The following is a 15,066-nucleotide window of genomic DNA, read 5'->3' on the forward strand; positions in this document are numbered from 1 at the left end:
TCCCAGCTCTGCCTCTCTCTTGGAATTACCAAAGCCCAAAGGTTTCAGGGGATGACACTTTTTCCAGTTTATGGGCTCTAGGATTTTTATGTTGTTTTTGGAACTCTGAAGGCATCTTTCCACATAGCATTCTAAGTTTAAAAGGGCAATCTGTATTGGGGGTTGGATGCTAAAGAAGGGAAAAAAGGCAAACAAGACATGTTCTACTCGATAACTGGGCTGTGAGCAAAGAGACTTCATGGAAGAATTCTTTTTCCAACCACACAGGGTAATTGCTTTCAAATTGCAAAATTATTTTGGACCAGCTCAGTAATAAGTTGCAAACAGTAAGTGGCACATATTTTAGATGTAAAATTAAGTATCGTGTAGGAAAAAAAAGAAAATAAAACGTTTCCAAAAGTTTCAGAGCAGATGGGTTTTCAGGCTGTTGAACTACCACAACAGAAAGGACTTGCTATTCAAGTTCAGAAAAGCCTGACTTCTAATCCAATCAACGCTGATAAAGGACTTGTTGCCGACTCAAGTACCACTCAAATTCTATTTAAAAAAACCTCAACACACCATTAACAGAGTAGGCTGGAGGAGGGGGGAGAGAGGCAGGAAGCCTTATTATTAGAGAATAAAGAAATGGTATCAGAGGACAAGTAGCAATTATCAATTTAGGAAGTCTAACATGTCTTCTCCCTAGATGCTGTACTCATCCCTCATCCTTTAAGAGGGGAGTTAGGTAATCTTTTCTTTCTGCTGGCACTATCCCTATCTTTTTGGCCACACATAACCCCAGCATGCATCCAACAGGTTGAATATCAATGAATTAGCAGCTTCAAGTCTCCTCACTGTGTTCCCCACGAGGACTTTCCACATCTATCTTCTCCAGACATCTAGGTCCACCGATTTTATCCTGGCTTACAGGTTTTTTTTCCCATAGGACATATCCTAACTTAGAGCAGTAAGTAATTAAAAACAAACATTTCCTTACCCTTGTCTGTGAGCTTTTTTGGAGTGACCTGAGTAGTGGGAGTATCCCGAATATGTTGATTCTGTATCCATTGCAGCAGACATCGGGTGTGCACGGAAGGGGCACAGATTTTATTTAAAAGATGAATTCCTGGTGCTCCTGAGGTGGAGTCCGTGGTAAAAGTGCTTTCCTGGGTACTCTTTGCTTCCCAGTCATCGGTGAGATCTGGTCCTCAGAGACTGAGTGAGCTTCACTTAAAAGGAATCTGATCAGAGGGGAGGGGAGGGAGGGTGCTTGGCTTCTCACGATTGACCTAAGAAACGAGAAACAGGCATGGAAGTGCACTCTAAGCAAAGCAAGACATCATCCCTGCTGCAGGAATTCCCTCACTCTGGCCACATATCACACTCCTCAAGCCTGTCCTGCTCAGCCTCTCTTTCTGATCTAGTGAAATATATGCATTTGAAGAGCTTTAAATTAATTCAGTGCATCTGTTTTGCAGAGTTTAGCTCATTCATCTAAAAAGCTGGAAGAGACAGTCTAGGTCACCTGGTAGGGACAGTGACTCGGAGAAGGCACAGCAGCCTTAGAAACCAAAATTCACCCACAGAAAAATGGCCAGGCTTGGCTTCGACACCACATTTCTTGTCCTGCGTGACACACAGCCCAAATAACCCCCCCTTTCAGAACAGCAGCATTGCAGCCTATTTACAGGGGGAAGGGGTGGGGGTGAGGGCAACTTCTCTAGGAGAAATTCTGGAGAGAATCAGCCCACCATGTCTGAACCTGCTTCGTTTTCTTAACTGCAAGGTGTACCCATTATACAGGCATTAGTTACTGTACAGTCAATGGCACTGTGAACACCTCCCTCTCTGTAACCTTTGTCTCCAGAAGCTAATTCGGGCCTTGAAGAATTCAATTTTATTAAAAATCATCTCTAAATATACACATACTAATAACACTGGGGAGAGTCGATTAGAGATCACATCTAGCTTATATGGGCCAACACTTCCTACAATGTACTTCCACTTGGAAAAGCAGCTGAAGTCACATCTGTAAAGGGCAGAAGAGGGTCATGCTTTTTGGAGCAGGAGCAGGGCAACATTAGAACAATTTCCAACAGTAACATGTCAAAACCCCCGAGCCCTGTGGGAAGGAAGGGTAGATAGACATCATCCCACTTTCCAAATCCACATCCTGTGGTAGGTGAGAAGAGACATGGAAAGGAGGGGCGTTAAGGAGTTGATCACTGGTTTGGGGGAACACATGCAATTAGGGAAGAGGGAAGGGTTGCAGCTATGGACAGAGGTACCTTGGCACAGCCCAGCACTCCTGTGGCACACAGGAGCCCTCTCACATGCCTTCTGCCCAAGCAACTGCTGCCTCCAACCAACAGAGCACTAAAGCCATGCCATGCTTTCAGAGTGGGCAAAAGAGCACTTTAAATTAGACTCCTCTGTAATTTTCTGCTCATAACAGTTTTTGAAGGTGTTAGCAAAAAAAAAAAGGCAACCACTGCTTTCATCTCTCTCCTTCCCCAAAGACAGAGGGACAACAACAGAAATCCTGGTTTGGCTAACTATTCTTGCGAGCCATAAGATTCCTCCACTAACACCTCCACAGAGGCTCGCAGCAGAGCAGAGAGCTCTGCCACATGCAAGCACTGCCAAAGAACCAAGCCTCTTCCCCACAGGGTTCCTTGGCTGGAGGTGCAATCTGCAACAAAGTAAAGCAGCACCCCCACTGCATCCAGAGCAGCAGGTATTGGCACAACACTGGCTTTCCAGGGCTCCTGGAAAGCAGAAAGGCATGGGGACTTCTGTGTACAGGATTCCCAAGCTCTAAGAGCACATTGTAACTCAGAGAATACAAAAAGGACAAATAAGGATGGACCATAAGGCCCAGTTTCAGGAGGAAAGGAATGAGGATGGATTTAAATACAGTTAAACAAAGCCAAGGCACAGCACAGTTTGGAAAATGGCATCATTACTGTAACAAGAATAAAAATCCCCCAGCCTAGGATGTGATGTTAACACTCGTTAACTCCCTGGATTTGCACACAGCCTGTACCTTACTGCTCCAGCAATAGGCTCATTAAAGCTGATTTTTACCTCTACTGTCCTGCTAGGCAACACAGAAAAATTCTTTCTCTCTCTCTGTCTTCCTCTGATAAATGGAGATGAGGCCACGACCCCCCTGCATTCAAAAAGCATGATGAGGAGATGGCTACACAGGACTTTACAGTCATTAGGCACCACAGACCAGAAACACCCTCAGTTGAACAAAAGGTGACAAGTTATTGTAGTCTTAAACCACTGTTTGTGATGTTACTGGAGTCCCTTTGAGAACAGCCATTACCTTTACAGATACATATCACTGCATTATAGGAAAAGGAAAAGGAAAAGCAGGGGAGCTGCTGGCATATATCAGTAAAGCTTATGTATTTTTCTAGCCCTCTAGGAAAGTAAAAACTCTCACCCTTTTCCTCTAACCACATAAAAGAATTTTCCCCCATATCCCAGGTATAAGAACCAGAGCTGAGGCAGGGACTGGGAATAGAGCTCCTCTTTTGACCCCTCTCACCCCATCAGCACAGGACCATACTTCTCTGGAGGCCTCTAGGAACATTTCTGCAGGCAGAGGCTGCTGTGGAAATGCACAGGCTGCCTGGGCAGGTACCATGAACAAGCAGTGCCCATCTGATGGTGAGTGAAGTAAGGCAGTGCTTGGGCACCAGGCAGAAAAGACCAACACAGGAACATCAGGGCAGGCTGGATCATGCCAACTTTCCCTTTCTGTGTAAGCAAGAGCAACGATTTTGACACAGCTCTGTGAAAAGTCAACAAGGCGGCCCCCAAAAACCATCAAGTCTCCTGGATCACCGTCAAAAGCAGTAATCTCAGAAGTATTTCCCAACCTAAAGGATTCTAGGATGAACTCAGGGACTCTGCACCTCCTCTTTACCCCAACTGCAGGGTACACCAGTGGCTAAATAATCTTCCTGTCAAGGCACTCACAGGCCAGCCAAGAACAAAATACATCTGCCCAACCTCAGCTGCAAAAAGCAGAAGACCACTGGCTTTGCCTGGTGCCCAACTGAGAATGATTGTCAAGAAGGCTTCCTAGATTTGTCCAACAGAGGCTAGGCTGGATTGCTAGACAGACACCACTCCCAGTCAAGAAGGGAGAAGCACAGTCTAAACACACACTCCCCATAGCCATGCCAATGCAGTTACCCACCTCCTGCTCTATTTCACAGCAGGAAGGCAGGGCAGCCTTACACCACAAAAGCTTCTGAAACTACTGTGAAGGAGGTAAGGAAGGGACCAAAATACAATTAACAAGCTAAACTACACCTCTGGGTTGGAGCTCTTCCAATGGCATAGACAGAAGTCAACACTGGATTAGCCATCAACCCAAGAGTGGCCACTACTGGAGCCTGAGGAGACATAGAGAAGACAAGCTGTCCTCATGTCCTTCATAACTCAACCATATCCAAACTGAGCACAGTCTTCACACACCTCCACTACTAAATCACTGCTAATGATGATTCCTACCCTACCCCTCTGTTCTGCTTAAGTGTTCTGCTTAAAGCAGCAGCCCCATCATGTGGGGCCTCATCCCTTCACAAAGGAGCCTGAATTCAGAATACAACATAGCCAATTGAAATGGCTTCACGAATGATCATTACATCTTGCAGGACTCTGCTGAAGGCATGGTCTGTTTGCAGAGCTTCTGGCCCTGCATGAAACAAAGCTCTGCTGGCCTGAGGGTACAGTTGCACTGTATTTCAGCGTTGACAAGAAGGCTGGTGTAGTCGCTTCCACCTCCGCACCACGGTTCACCACTCTCGGTTGTGTCAACACAATTCTCAGCAAGCAAACAGCACTGCTGGAAAACAAAACAAAAAATCCCTTTTCGCCCCCCTGCCACGCTTTTGTCTTGGATCCTTTCCGTGACCTAGTTCACAGCACAGCTCCAAACATCAAAACCAGCATCAGGGTGAATAGCAGCACAAGGGAACAGCTAGAGGGGAGATGGGAATGCGTGCTCTGCTCCACCACGACAGTTGTATAAACTGTACACCCAGAACTTTGCTCCCAGTAGGGCCAGCACTCTCACTTTGCCTTTCCTCTATTCACTGATGACAGAAAGAAGCCAAGTACTAGATGGAAAACAATGGTAAGGGCACCCCGAAATAAATTTTGGGACCCTGTGCTGGCAAGGACTGCCGCACCCTGCATGACAGTGAAGAAATGTAGCTACCCCTGAATACCGCAGAGATCACTGTAATTACAGTTTCTACGCAGCTACACAACTCATTGTAACTCCCTCTTTTCATATGCTCATAAATCTCAAAAAGAGTTCTTTTGAATTGCTATTTTCCACACTGGAAGCCCAATCCTATTTCCAATGAAGCTTGCTTTGTGATCGTCTTCAAGGGAGAGCAGTTTGGCTCCCAGCCCAAGAGAAATTTAAAAGAGCAAGTTGCATCTTTAAATCAAAGAGGGCAAACGCAAACAACAGCTCCCTTTACATCCCATGCTTTCCCAATGGATTTTCCCCTGTGAAGTTGAGGCAAATAACTCTAGAGCAGCTCATCTTTGAAATCTTTGCACAGTTTGAATCTTGCTCTGTTTAAAACTTGCAATCAATTAGAGTTGGTTTACCAGTCAGTTCATGAAGTTGTGTGTATTTGGAAGTGCCATCTGGAGCGCAAAGCAGCCACAAGTGTCCGTGAGGATGTGCGCAGAATTCAGCTCCAAACACCGTCAGCCTCACTTGTTAAACAGCACCAGCTGTCTACAGGGTAATGGATGCCCACAAGCTATTGCACTGAGAAATCTTCTTTTCCCTTCATTTAGTGAAATGAAGAGCTTTGCAAATCAAACACACCGAACCTCAAGCGCTGAGGGTTCAAAAGTAAAAACAATTAAGAGGGCTAAGCAGTGAGGAAGCTTTTCCAAATCCGGCATTGGCCTGACTGCACAGTACTGCTGCAGCACATTCCCATTATTCACTTCAGGAAAACGAGAAGTTGCGTAACTTCAACTGCAGACATAGTAAGACCTATGAGCAATGCCACAGGAACCTCTTGCTTTTGAATTTCCTGAGCAGGCCCCAGTCCAGCAACTTGATCCGGAAGCACATAAGTTCATCCATGCTCATCTACTTGCAGAGCCAAGACTTCCAGTTTTAACGGGCAATGAGCTTTGAGAAACAAGGTTTTTCTAAAATATTTGTATTTATTTTTGCATGTCATTAAATAAGGTCAATTTTGGCCATATATATATATATATATAAATAAAACTAAACCATGGCTTTTACTCTATGGTGGAGGCTCTTGATTTGCAAGCCCCTCATTCTAAAAACACCCATTTAGTAGTCAGCAAATTCAAGGCCTTTAGCAATAGGTCCTCTTTTCTTTTGCTTCTCAGAGGCTCCTCAGAAAGATTTCACAGATCCCCTGGAATTTCCACCCCCAAAGCTGAAAACCATTAGTCCATGACATGGGTATTTCACAAGGAAAAGCCACTTGGTTCACTGAAGCAATACCACTGTTTAATCAGAACATGCAGCACACAGGTCTGAAAACACAGCAACTGACAAGAGAAATACCCAGGCAAAACCACCACTCAAGTGAGTGGAGTTTCCAAGCAGTGACCCCCAGCCTCTTGTCCCCCCATTACACAGCTGGAAGCTCTCTACATGGGGCCCATCTGTGAAGCACTTCCCTGGAGGATGTCCTTTGCCCACTCCAAGAGCCACATCTGTGCTGACCAGGTTTCTGAAGCACAATGAACATTTGAGACTCAATCATGCAAACTACACCTCGGTGCTATCCTGTGAGACTGGTGAAAGCTTGTGCTTCCTCCTTGTGCTTCCATGGGTCTGTTCCATGCTGCCAGATCTTCCAGTGCTCCTCTTAACCCCAGAGCCATGCAGCGGGGCAAAGGTAGTGTGGCCTCAACCTCAGGACACCAGGGCACCTGGGACTGTGCACAGGAATACAGTTTTCCACATTGACATTTAAAATAAAACAAACGGGGAAAAGAGTCTCACAAGACACCACTGACTCTGCCTATCCCAACAGGCAGTACCTGTACCTCATTTTCAGTACTTGCTTTTAGCCATAGCACTTAGATACTGAGTTAGCATTAAAAGGTATGAACTGCAAAAGGTTTATCTACTGAAAGAGCACTCCCTCCTTTAAGACACTTCATATCTGCCAGCATTTTCTATTTAAATTTAGAACAAAAAAGAAGTCTACAGACCCTGAGAAAATCCCCAGGACACAGCACATTCTGGGACTCCACAGAATGGAGTCTCTCTACATCTCCCTCATGCTCAATTCTGTAGAAGTCCAATGCCATTCTGCCCTTGCAAGGAGAGAGGGCAAAGGTGTTGACCCCAAAGGAAATAACCATTGTTTTTTAATTTGACCCAAGTCAGAAAATTCTGACATACAGGCTAATGAGGAATTAAAAGAAGTACTAAGATTGTTTTTACACGGGTTCATTTTCTTCTTCCAAGCAACAGTACCAGACATCGAGAAACAGGAGCTCACTGTTTCCCACCAGCAGAACTGGACATCACAGCTCTCCACTCAGGTCTGCCTCTCAGCTCCCCACAAAGCAGCACAAGCCCTGCAGCAGCAAAGTCACATTTCTGACACCATCCTTTGCTTTGGTTGCAAGAGGTGGGGGTGTAAGGAAGGCAGGCTACAACAACACAACACACAGTTCTGCTAGTACAACTGCAATCATTTGGTAGTGTTGTCCTAGTACTGTATCCCAGTCTCACAATGACAGGAAGCCCTCTCCAGGTGCACATATCCATAAGACAACAGCCACCAGGAACAACTGCCACTGCTAACCAAAACCAAAAGGCCAGAAGCAACTACTGGGAGCTACTGGTCAGTGGCTGGGAACAGTTAGATATTTGCCTGGCTGGTTCCAGTACAGCCTGGGATTATTCCAAAATTTCAGCTATAGGGAACATTTTTAAAGGAGGTTTTCTACAAGACTCCATTCACATTTATTTTTCAAAATTAACAACTGTAGTGATCACTGAGCCAACACTGGCCTCGTAGCTGTGGCCAGCTAAATAGCCAAACCCCAGTGGGGGAAAAGAGCCAAGCATGGTCAAAACGAAGCTTTTCAAAGGTGGCAAAGCACTGCTGAAGCTCCCTTCTCCACAACTCTCCTCCTTGAAGTCAGGCTCACAGGCAATGGTGTCAGAGAACATACTTCATAACATCCTAATTTGCACTTCCAGCCAGCGTGACTCCATTTCTTAACTCTTTATAGATCTAGTGGGCAGTTCATTACTGACAAACTCAGGGTCAAAAAAATCCCACTGCTCAAACAGCCACAGAATCGCCCAGCTGCCTCCTCAGATCGAAAACCCTGCCATCAAGTCACTTATGCTTTCACCGGCTCTGCAATTCAAAGAGTTCAACCCTCGGCATAAGAGAATCAGTTCACCACCTTGACAACCTTCTGAATAAAAAACCAAACCCCCTATGTTATTTCGCAGCAGCTCTCCTTCCCGTCACTCCTGCTCCCCCTCCCGTGCTGCCCAGCGGGATGAGCCCAAACACAGAGCAGTTTGTTTCACACACCGTGGGCAGGCAAGGCACCACCGGCAGAGCATTCACACCAGCGCGGAGCCTCTCGTACCAGCAGCGCACGGGCTCCTTGCAGGGCGAGGCGAGGCAGCCAGAGCGCTCCTGCGCCCACGGCCCTCGCCGGCACCGAGCGCCTTCTCCCGGGATGCCGAGACCGCGGACCTGCCGCCCCCGCAGCCTCACGGCGGGCAGGCTGAGCCCCGGCCGGCAGGAGGGAGGCCCCCGGCCGCCTTCCACCATCGCCCAGGCACGGGAACCAGCGCGCAGCGCGGAAAGCGCCGGGCAGGGCAACGGGACGCGGCGGGCTGGCCCCGCAGCGGGCACCGCCGGGGCCCTCAGCAGCACCGCCCGGCCGGGCACGGAGCCTGCGGCCAGGCGCGGGAGCCGGAGGCTGCCACACCGCCGCTCCCGCCGCCCCAGCACCGGGGTCCCGGCGGCGGGAGGGCGTGGTGGGGGGCAGCGGCATCGCCCCCCCGCACCGCGGCCGGCCCCGCACAGACAGACGGGCGGATGGACGGACTCACCTCCCTGCCGCGGCCGTCCCATGCTGCTGCCGGCACCGACCCAACCCTCCGCCGCCGCGCCGCTCCCCGCCACCTTCCCCGGCGGCGGCCGCCGTCGCTGCTGCCGCTTTCCGCTTCCTGTGCCCGGCACCGCCCCGCAGCCCGTCCCTCCCCCGCCGGAGCCACCGCCCCCGGGCGAGGCTCGCCTGCCCTGGCAGCGGCCGCCCTCACGGTACCTGAGACTCCGGCACCCAAATCGCTCGGAGCCGGGCCCTGTTGCAGCCGCACGTGGTGGGGCTGTGCGGCCGGACCCGCTGCTCAGCCCCCGAGGCCCGATTTGACGCTTGAACCTCTCCCCGTAGTTCAGCCTCCTCCGCACCTCGGGCGTACACGCGCTCCTTCACATCTCCTGCCGCTGCTTTCCCCATCGCCGCCCTCCTTGCTCCCCGTGCCCAGCCCATGAGCCCCGCAGCTCTTCCAAGGCTCTGCAGCTCTCCTCCACACTGCCAAGCTCCTCGCCTGTCCTATGCTGTCACCTTCTCCTCCAAGAGAAAGATCGGTCCCTTGGAGCTATCCCATCCCAGACTACGGTGTCCTTGGGTTTCCTCTAAGGCTAAGTGTATTCCCAGGCACTCTAATGCCTCGCTTTGGGGATGGCTTGGTCTGTTCCTCCACCCAAAGCCTGCAGCTGCAGCGCCCTTTGCCCCTGGTCACAAGAGGACTGCCATGAGGAAGGACCTCCTGCCGCCCAGGGAGAAGGGCCTGCTTTGCCTGAAGCCTGCCTAGGGCACCAAATTGCTGGCACCACTTGCTCCGGGCAGGTGGGAAGGAAACCGGAGAGTCCTGTGTTAGCACAAGTAATTTTTTCTACATGTAAATTTTGCTCCTATTTCATTTTACCTTTGGGTTTTTTTACCCTTTAAAAATATTTACATTTTCAGGACATACAATGAGCTAGCAACTGGAAATGTATGAAGAAAATCTAGACCTCCTAGATTCCAGTCCTACACTTTGAACTGCTCAGGTATGACCCAGGCAACAAATGGAACAAATGCAGAAGAAACTGAAGTTATTCTTATTAGAGAATGTATGTTTTGCCTTATTGTGGCTTCTGTAGATGGCATCTTTTATTTTTTCCCTCCACTTTGCCTTCCCTCTGTTTTCCCAAAATAATGTCACAGTTTTATTTGTGGTGCTTGCCCCCTACTCAAACACCCATAGCCCACAGAATGACTTCACAATGAAACAGTCAGCCAGGAATGACAAGAAACCTTTCCATATCCCTCTGATTTGGTAGTTACATTACCTCCTATTTTGCATGGCATACCTGCCTACACAACCCTGTGACTGGAAGAGTCTGATATCAACTGATAGGCTCCATCTTGTATTATGCATCAACATGTGTCTAAACTTGCCCAAGGCCTGAGTACTCTGCTGCATTCCAGGGACTGTCTCTGCCCTGTGAAAAGCATCTGACACCCTGCTGAAAGCCTGCCACAGTCTCACTGCCTGCTGAGGGCTCTCCACGGCTAATGGGCTTGCTCATTTTGTCACATTTCACCCTGCTCAGAGGTGGGTGAAACGTGACAAAAGACAACAGCTCGAGCTTAAGCAGGACACCCATCTGGGGCAGGGGAGAGACTCGAGCCAAGGAGCAAGGTTTTACCTGTGCCATGTGGGGGAGATACTGCCCTGCCTGAAAAGCTATGGAAACTCAGGGGAAAACATCAGCAAGGGAAAGAGACCTTTACCAAAGGTCTTTAACTAGACATCTTTGAAAGCAACAAAGAAACTGTGCTAAATCTATTTCTTTTCCTACCATGTTGCCCCAGCAGCTGCTCAAGAAGATTTAGAGGATTTCTCAATGCTTGTTTCATGGTTTAGAGCAGCAGGACCTGTTGCAGTACCCCACGGAAAGGAGATTTCTAGGGATGTACACAAACCTCAGTGAGAATCAGCACCCATGCCCTGCCCAGACCTGGTGCAGATACCTCTTGGACCCAGCAGTGAAGCCCCTCACTCCTAACTAGGTCAAGGTGTTACACAGAGGACTGGCAAAGGAGGAATACACTGAAGATGGGCTCAGGGGCAGATTCTGAGATATTGTTACATGTTTATCTCTCATCATCTGTTTAAACCTCTGAGACATGAGGAAATGTTTCGTCTGAGTCAAGCTACCTGTGTAGAAGGGTCATAGTTCAGAAATTTGTGAAGTGCTCTGCTCCTGTACACTACTGAATAGGTAAATTTAGAGTTGATTAGGGTTTTCTTTAAGGTACCTGAATGGGTCTTATAGAATCACAGGAGAATTGTTTCAATTGCAGTGGACCTCTGGAGATCCAGTCTTTCCAGTCAGAACAAGGTCAACTAAAGCAGGTTGCTTGGGGCTGTGCCAGGCAGGATTTTGAACATCTCCAAAGACAAAGAGTCCACAAGCTCCCTGGGCAACCTGTTCCAATGTTTAACACATGAATAGTAAAAATTGTGTTTTTCTCACATTTAAATGTATTTCATGCATCTCAGTTGGCACCTGTTCCCTCCTTTCCTTTCACGAGGTCCCACAGTGAATAGTCTGGCTCCACTTTTTTATTCCCTTCCAACTGATATTTATACATAGTAATACACATTTAGACACATCACCTCCACTCTGAAACCTCTTCTCAAAGCTAAAAAATCCCAGCTCCTGGTGTGTCAGATGTGCCAATCCCTGAATCATGTTAGTGGACTCCAGTATGTCCATGTCAAACAAAGTTGGTCTCTGGTCCAGAGCGTGCTTGTAATGCAAAACACTTACACTCTTCTGTTCTCCTCTGCTTTGATCTTTTCCTGTTCCTGCTGGAACAGTGGCCAGGAGATATTTTAGGAAGGATTTGTAAGTGGTCAAGTGTATAGTTTGGCCCTGCTTTATGGCATGATCTCAGATGCACACACAGATAGATGAGGAGCTAGGGCACACATATGAAGCCAGGCCTGAATTGTCTCATGAAGTGGCACACAAGAAAGGGAGATGATTTCAGATTCATCCCTGTTTCCCTTTCCAAAGCAGACTTGAGATCATTTTATGAGATCATAAATACCTTTGATTTGCTCCAAATTTGTCTCTCTTCTATGGAAAAAAAAGCGTTCCTTATAATGTGAATGTCAATGCTGCAACCTCAAATTCACTGGAAGCAGCAGAGAAAGGATAGTAGATGCCCTGCACTTATTTCAGAAAGTTAATCAAATAATTATTTTCTGCTTAAGCTGCCAAAACCAAAGCCTTTTTCAGATTTTACAAAATGCAACTTCTCTCTTTCCTTAACTCTCTGTTGATTTGCTTTTTCAACAGCTACATGATTAGCATTCTCATTTCATACACTCCTTGAGGGGGTTGTTTCTATCCTTAGCTTTGAAGAAACACACAGGAAAATGTTACAAGTGCAAGCAGGAACATTCTCTTCCTGCCTGAAACGTGAGGATCCAGACAGTTCCTGTCTTCATCACATTTTCTGAAGGGTCTACATGCCTTCCCACCATCTGACAGGGGCCAGTACCATCTGACCAGGGCCAATATGGGTGGATGGTGTAGTCCAACATGAAATACACACACTTGCAGGAAATTCAAAATGATATAGACATCTGCATTCTAGAGAAGACAGAAAACCAGAAAACCAGAAAAACATAAGGCACTTTCTGAAATGGGGACATTATCCATTCTTATGGCAAATCCTTTAGGGTTTTGAATCATTCTGTCTTATATTTTGATTTGCTGATCACAGTGCATCAGCAACCTGCTATTCACTGAAATCATCTGAATAAAGGTGTGTACATTCTCTCTTCCAGGATCATATATTGTAAAGTGATGGTAGTTTTTACACAACTTGACATGTACGTTACACTTTAAAGTCATCTCTCAGCTCAAAAGTTTGCTTTTCTTTTTCCTCCAGGACCTTGGTTTCACTTATATTTAAATTAATCAATTTCCTTATCCTTATATTTTTCTATTGATCATTTTTGTGGGTCAGATTCTGCTCTGTTTGGAGATACACAGAAACACTATTTTTGTTAAGATACTGAGGTTGGATTCAGTGTAAATTTTTTCCATCACCTTGGAAACCAGTCTTCTTCTTTCCTCAAAATGCAGACTCCATCTTCCCCAACACACAGTGACATATCCGGATAATTTTTGTCTCTGACAAAATTCAGTGACAAAATCACGTGTCTACATTTGTCCATAAAACCTGATTGATTTCTGTGTTTGGTATTGCTTTTATTACTTCCTGAATAGAAGGGAAAGATCATTCTCAAGTTACAGGCCACTAAAGAGAAAATTTGTGTGCATAATGTCCTGAGAATCAGAGGCAATGCTTTGTCAAGAAACACAAGTGTGAGCTGAGCCAGCACAAGTATAAATGTCACTCTGAATTACAGTCTGCTTGTATATAGCATCAGCTGGAGTCTCCAGCACAGGGTGCAAATTTTTTCCTGAGAGTGGATGTCACTTCAGAGGTCCTATCTGATGAAACTGCTCGTACAGCCAATCTGAGCTGTGCATGATCATGCTCTCAGCTGCTTACCTCACTCCAGCAGCTTACATCCAAAGTTTAAGTAATCGTGCAATGGCAGAAATGCACAAGATGCCACTTTTCAGCTCTTCTGCAGCAAAAAATCTTGTTTGGAAGAAGAGAGAGAGAGAGGCCAGAGGGACATGACTACAAAAGAACTCCTTCCTTCCCTTTTGGAGTGGTTGCTATTTAGAAAGGGAAAATGCATAGTACTGCACAGCTGAAGAAGCAGCATGACACATTTATTTTGTATAGCAACTTGTATAAAAGCTGCTAAGCCCTTTATGGAATTAATTATCTGAAATACATGATTTCTGCCCAAATAAAGAGAAATGGTGGTGGGTAGCAACACTAGAAAAACTTCCCTTTGCTGAGATTCCGCAAAACCCAATTCAGGATTCAGTTGAAATCTCACTTTCATTTCAAAGCAGACAGGTAGATCTTTTCTTTGGGTTCAGCAGATTTAAAGAATACTAAAGAACATTGTTAAAAAAAAAAAAAGCAAAAAACCCACAACAAAGTCCCCACACTCCAGAAGCATTTCCTAAGTATATTTAAAGGGAACAAAATAAGGTAGATTTCATCTGTACAGCTGAAAAGGACAAGAGAGGACAAGAACCTGATTTATTTACTTGCCCCTAAGTTAGAAGGCTGGAATCTGTTACATACCATGCCTTTTCCTGTGTGTTACAGGTACCTCTCAGCTCCCTGTAGGCCTTAAGGGGTAAGGGACATTTACAGTCAGCCCTCCTCTCTCTAGTCAGTCATAGCAGGGTGGTAGGCACAGGACACAGGCTGAAACAAAGGAAGGCATGAGGCCTCAAAAAGGAATGGCTGGCCATAGTGGGGGCAGACAACTACTTCAGTCTGTTGTGGGGGACCCAGCCACAGGACAAATCCTCTGTTCATGTGCAACTGGTGGCCAGAGAACCCGTAGGTGAGCTTGAAGCTAAGAACAAGACTGCACACACTGGAATACTTGGGAACTAAAGCTTTTAACAAAGGGCAATAAACATGCAAGAAAAAGAAGAGGTGGAGGAACAGAGCCTTGAGTCTGCAGACTGAAACGATGTGTTCAGTCAAGCTGCCAACGAAAAAAGCATAATTGGTGTTTTAATTCTGGGAAAGAGGGAGCGTTTTTTCCAGGCTGGAGAAGCACTGTGAGCTGCTGCAGCTGATTAACAGTGCCACCAGCCGGCCTGCTGGAAGAGGGCCAGTTTGAGAGACTGGGGAAAACAAGGTACATCCACCCACCACCTCCCACCCCTCCAAGCCCTCACAGTTGGACTCTGATCCTGCAGGCACTTTGCCAAGTGCAGAGGGGGCTGTTCGTGGGAACAGCTGCAAGAAAGGTCCTACCCACAGAGGTGCTGTGCAGCACTGGCTGCCCTCAGCTCCAGCAAGGTCAAAGGAGGTAACAAATCCCATGGG

The 15,066-nt window shown here is 47.0% G+C and overlaps 1 protein-coding gene across 1 annotated transcript in view; it reads right to left on the reverse strand.

Annotated features, from left to right (window-relative positions):
- Positions 1–9,248, reverse strand: part of VANGL1 (VANGL planar cell polarity protein 1) — a 46,376-nt gene extending 37,128 nt beyond the window's left edge. The window contains exons 1-2 of the mRNA XM_054655033.2: positions 9,113–9,248; positions 980–1,271 (exon numbers count right to left, since the gene is read on the reverse strand). Coding sequence (XP_054511008.1) covers positions 980–1,062 — 83 coding nt within the window. The 5' untranslated portion in view covers positions 1,063–1,271; positions 9,113–9,248. The remainder of the gene's footprint in view (positions 1–979; positions 1,272–9,112) is intronic.
- Between the last annotated feature and the right edge of the window lie 5,818 nt (positions 9,249–15,066).

Source organism: Agelaius phoeniceus, chromosome 2, assembly GCF_051311805.1.
Source record: "Agelaius phoeniceus isolate bAgePho1 chromosome 2, bAgePho1.hap1, whole genome shotgun sequence".
In the NCBI taxonomy this organism is placed as follows: Eukaryota; Metazoa; Chordata; class Aves; order Passeriformes; family Icteridae; genus Agelaius; species Agelaius phoeniceus.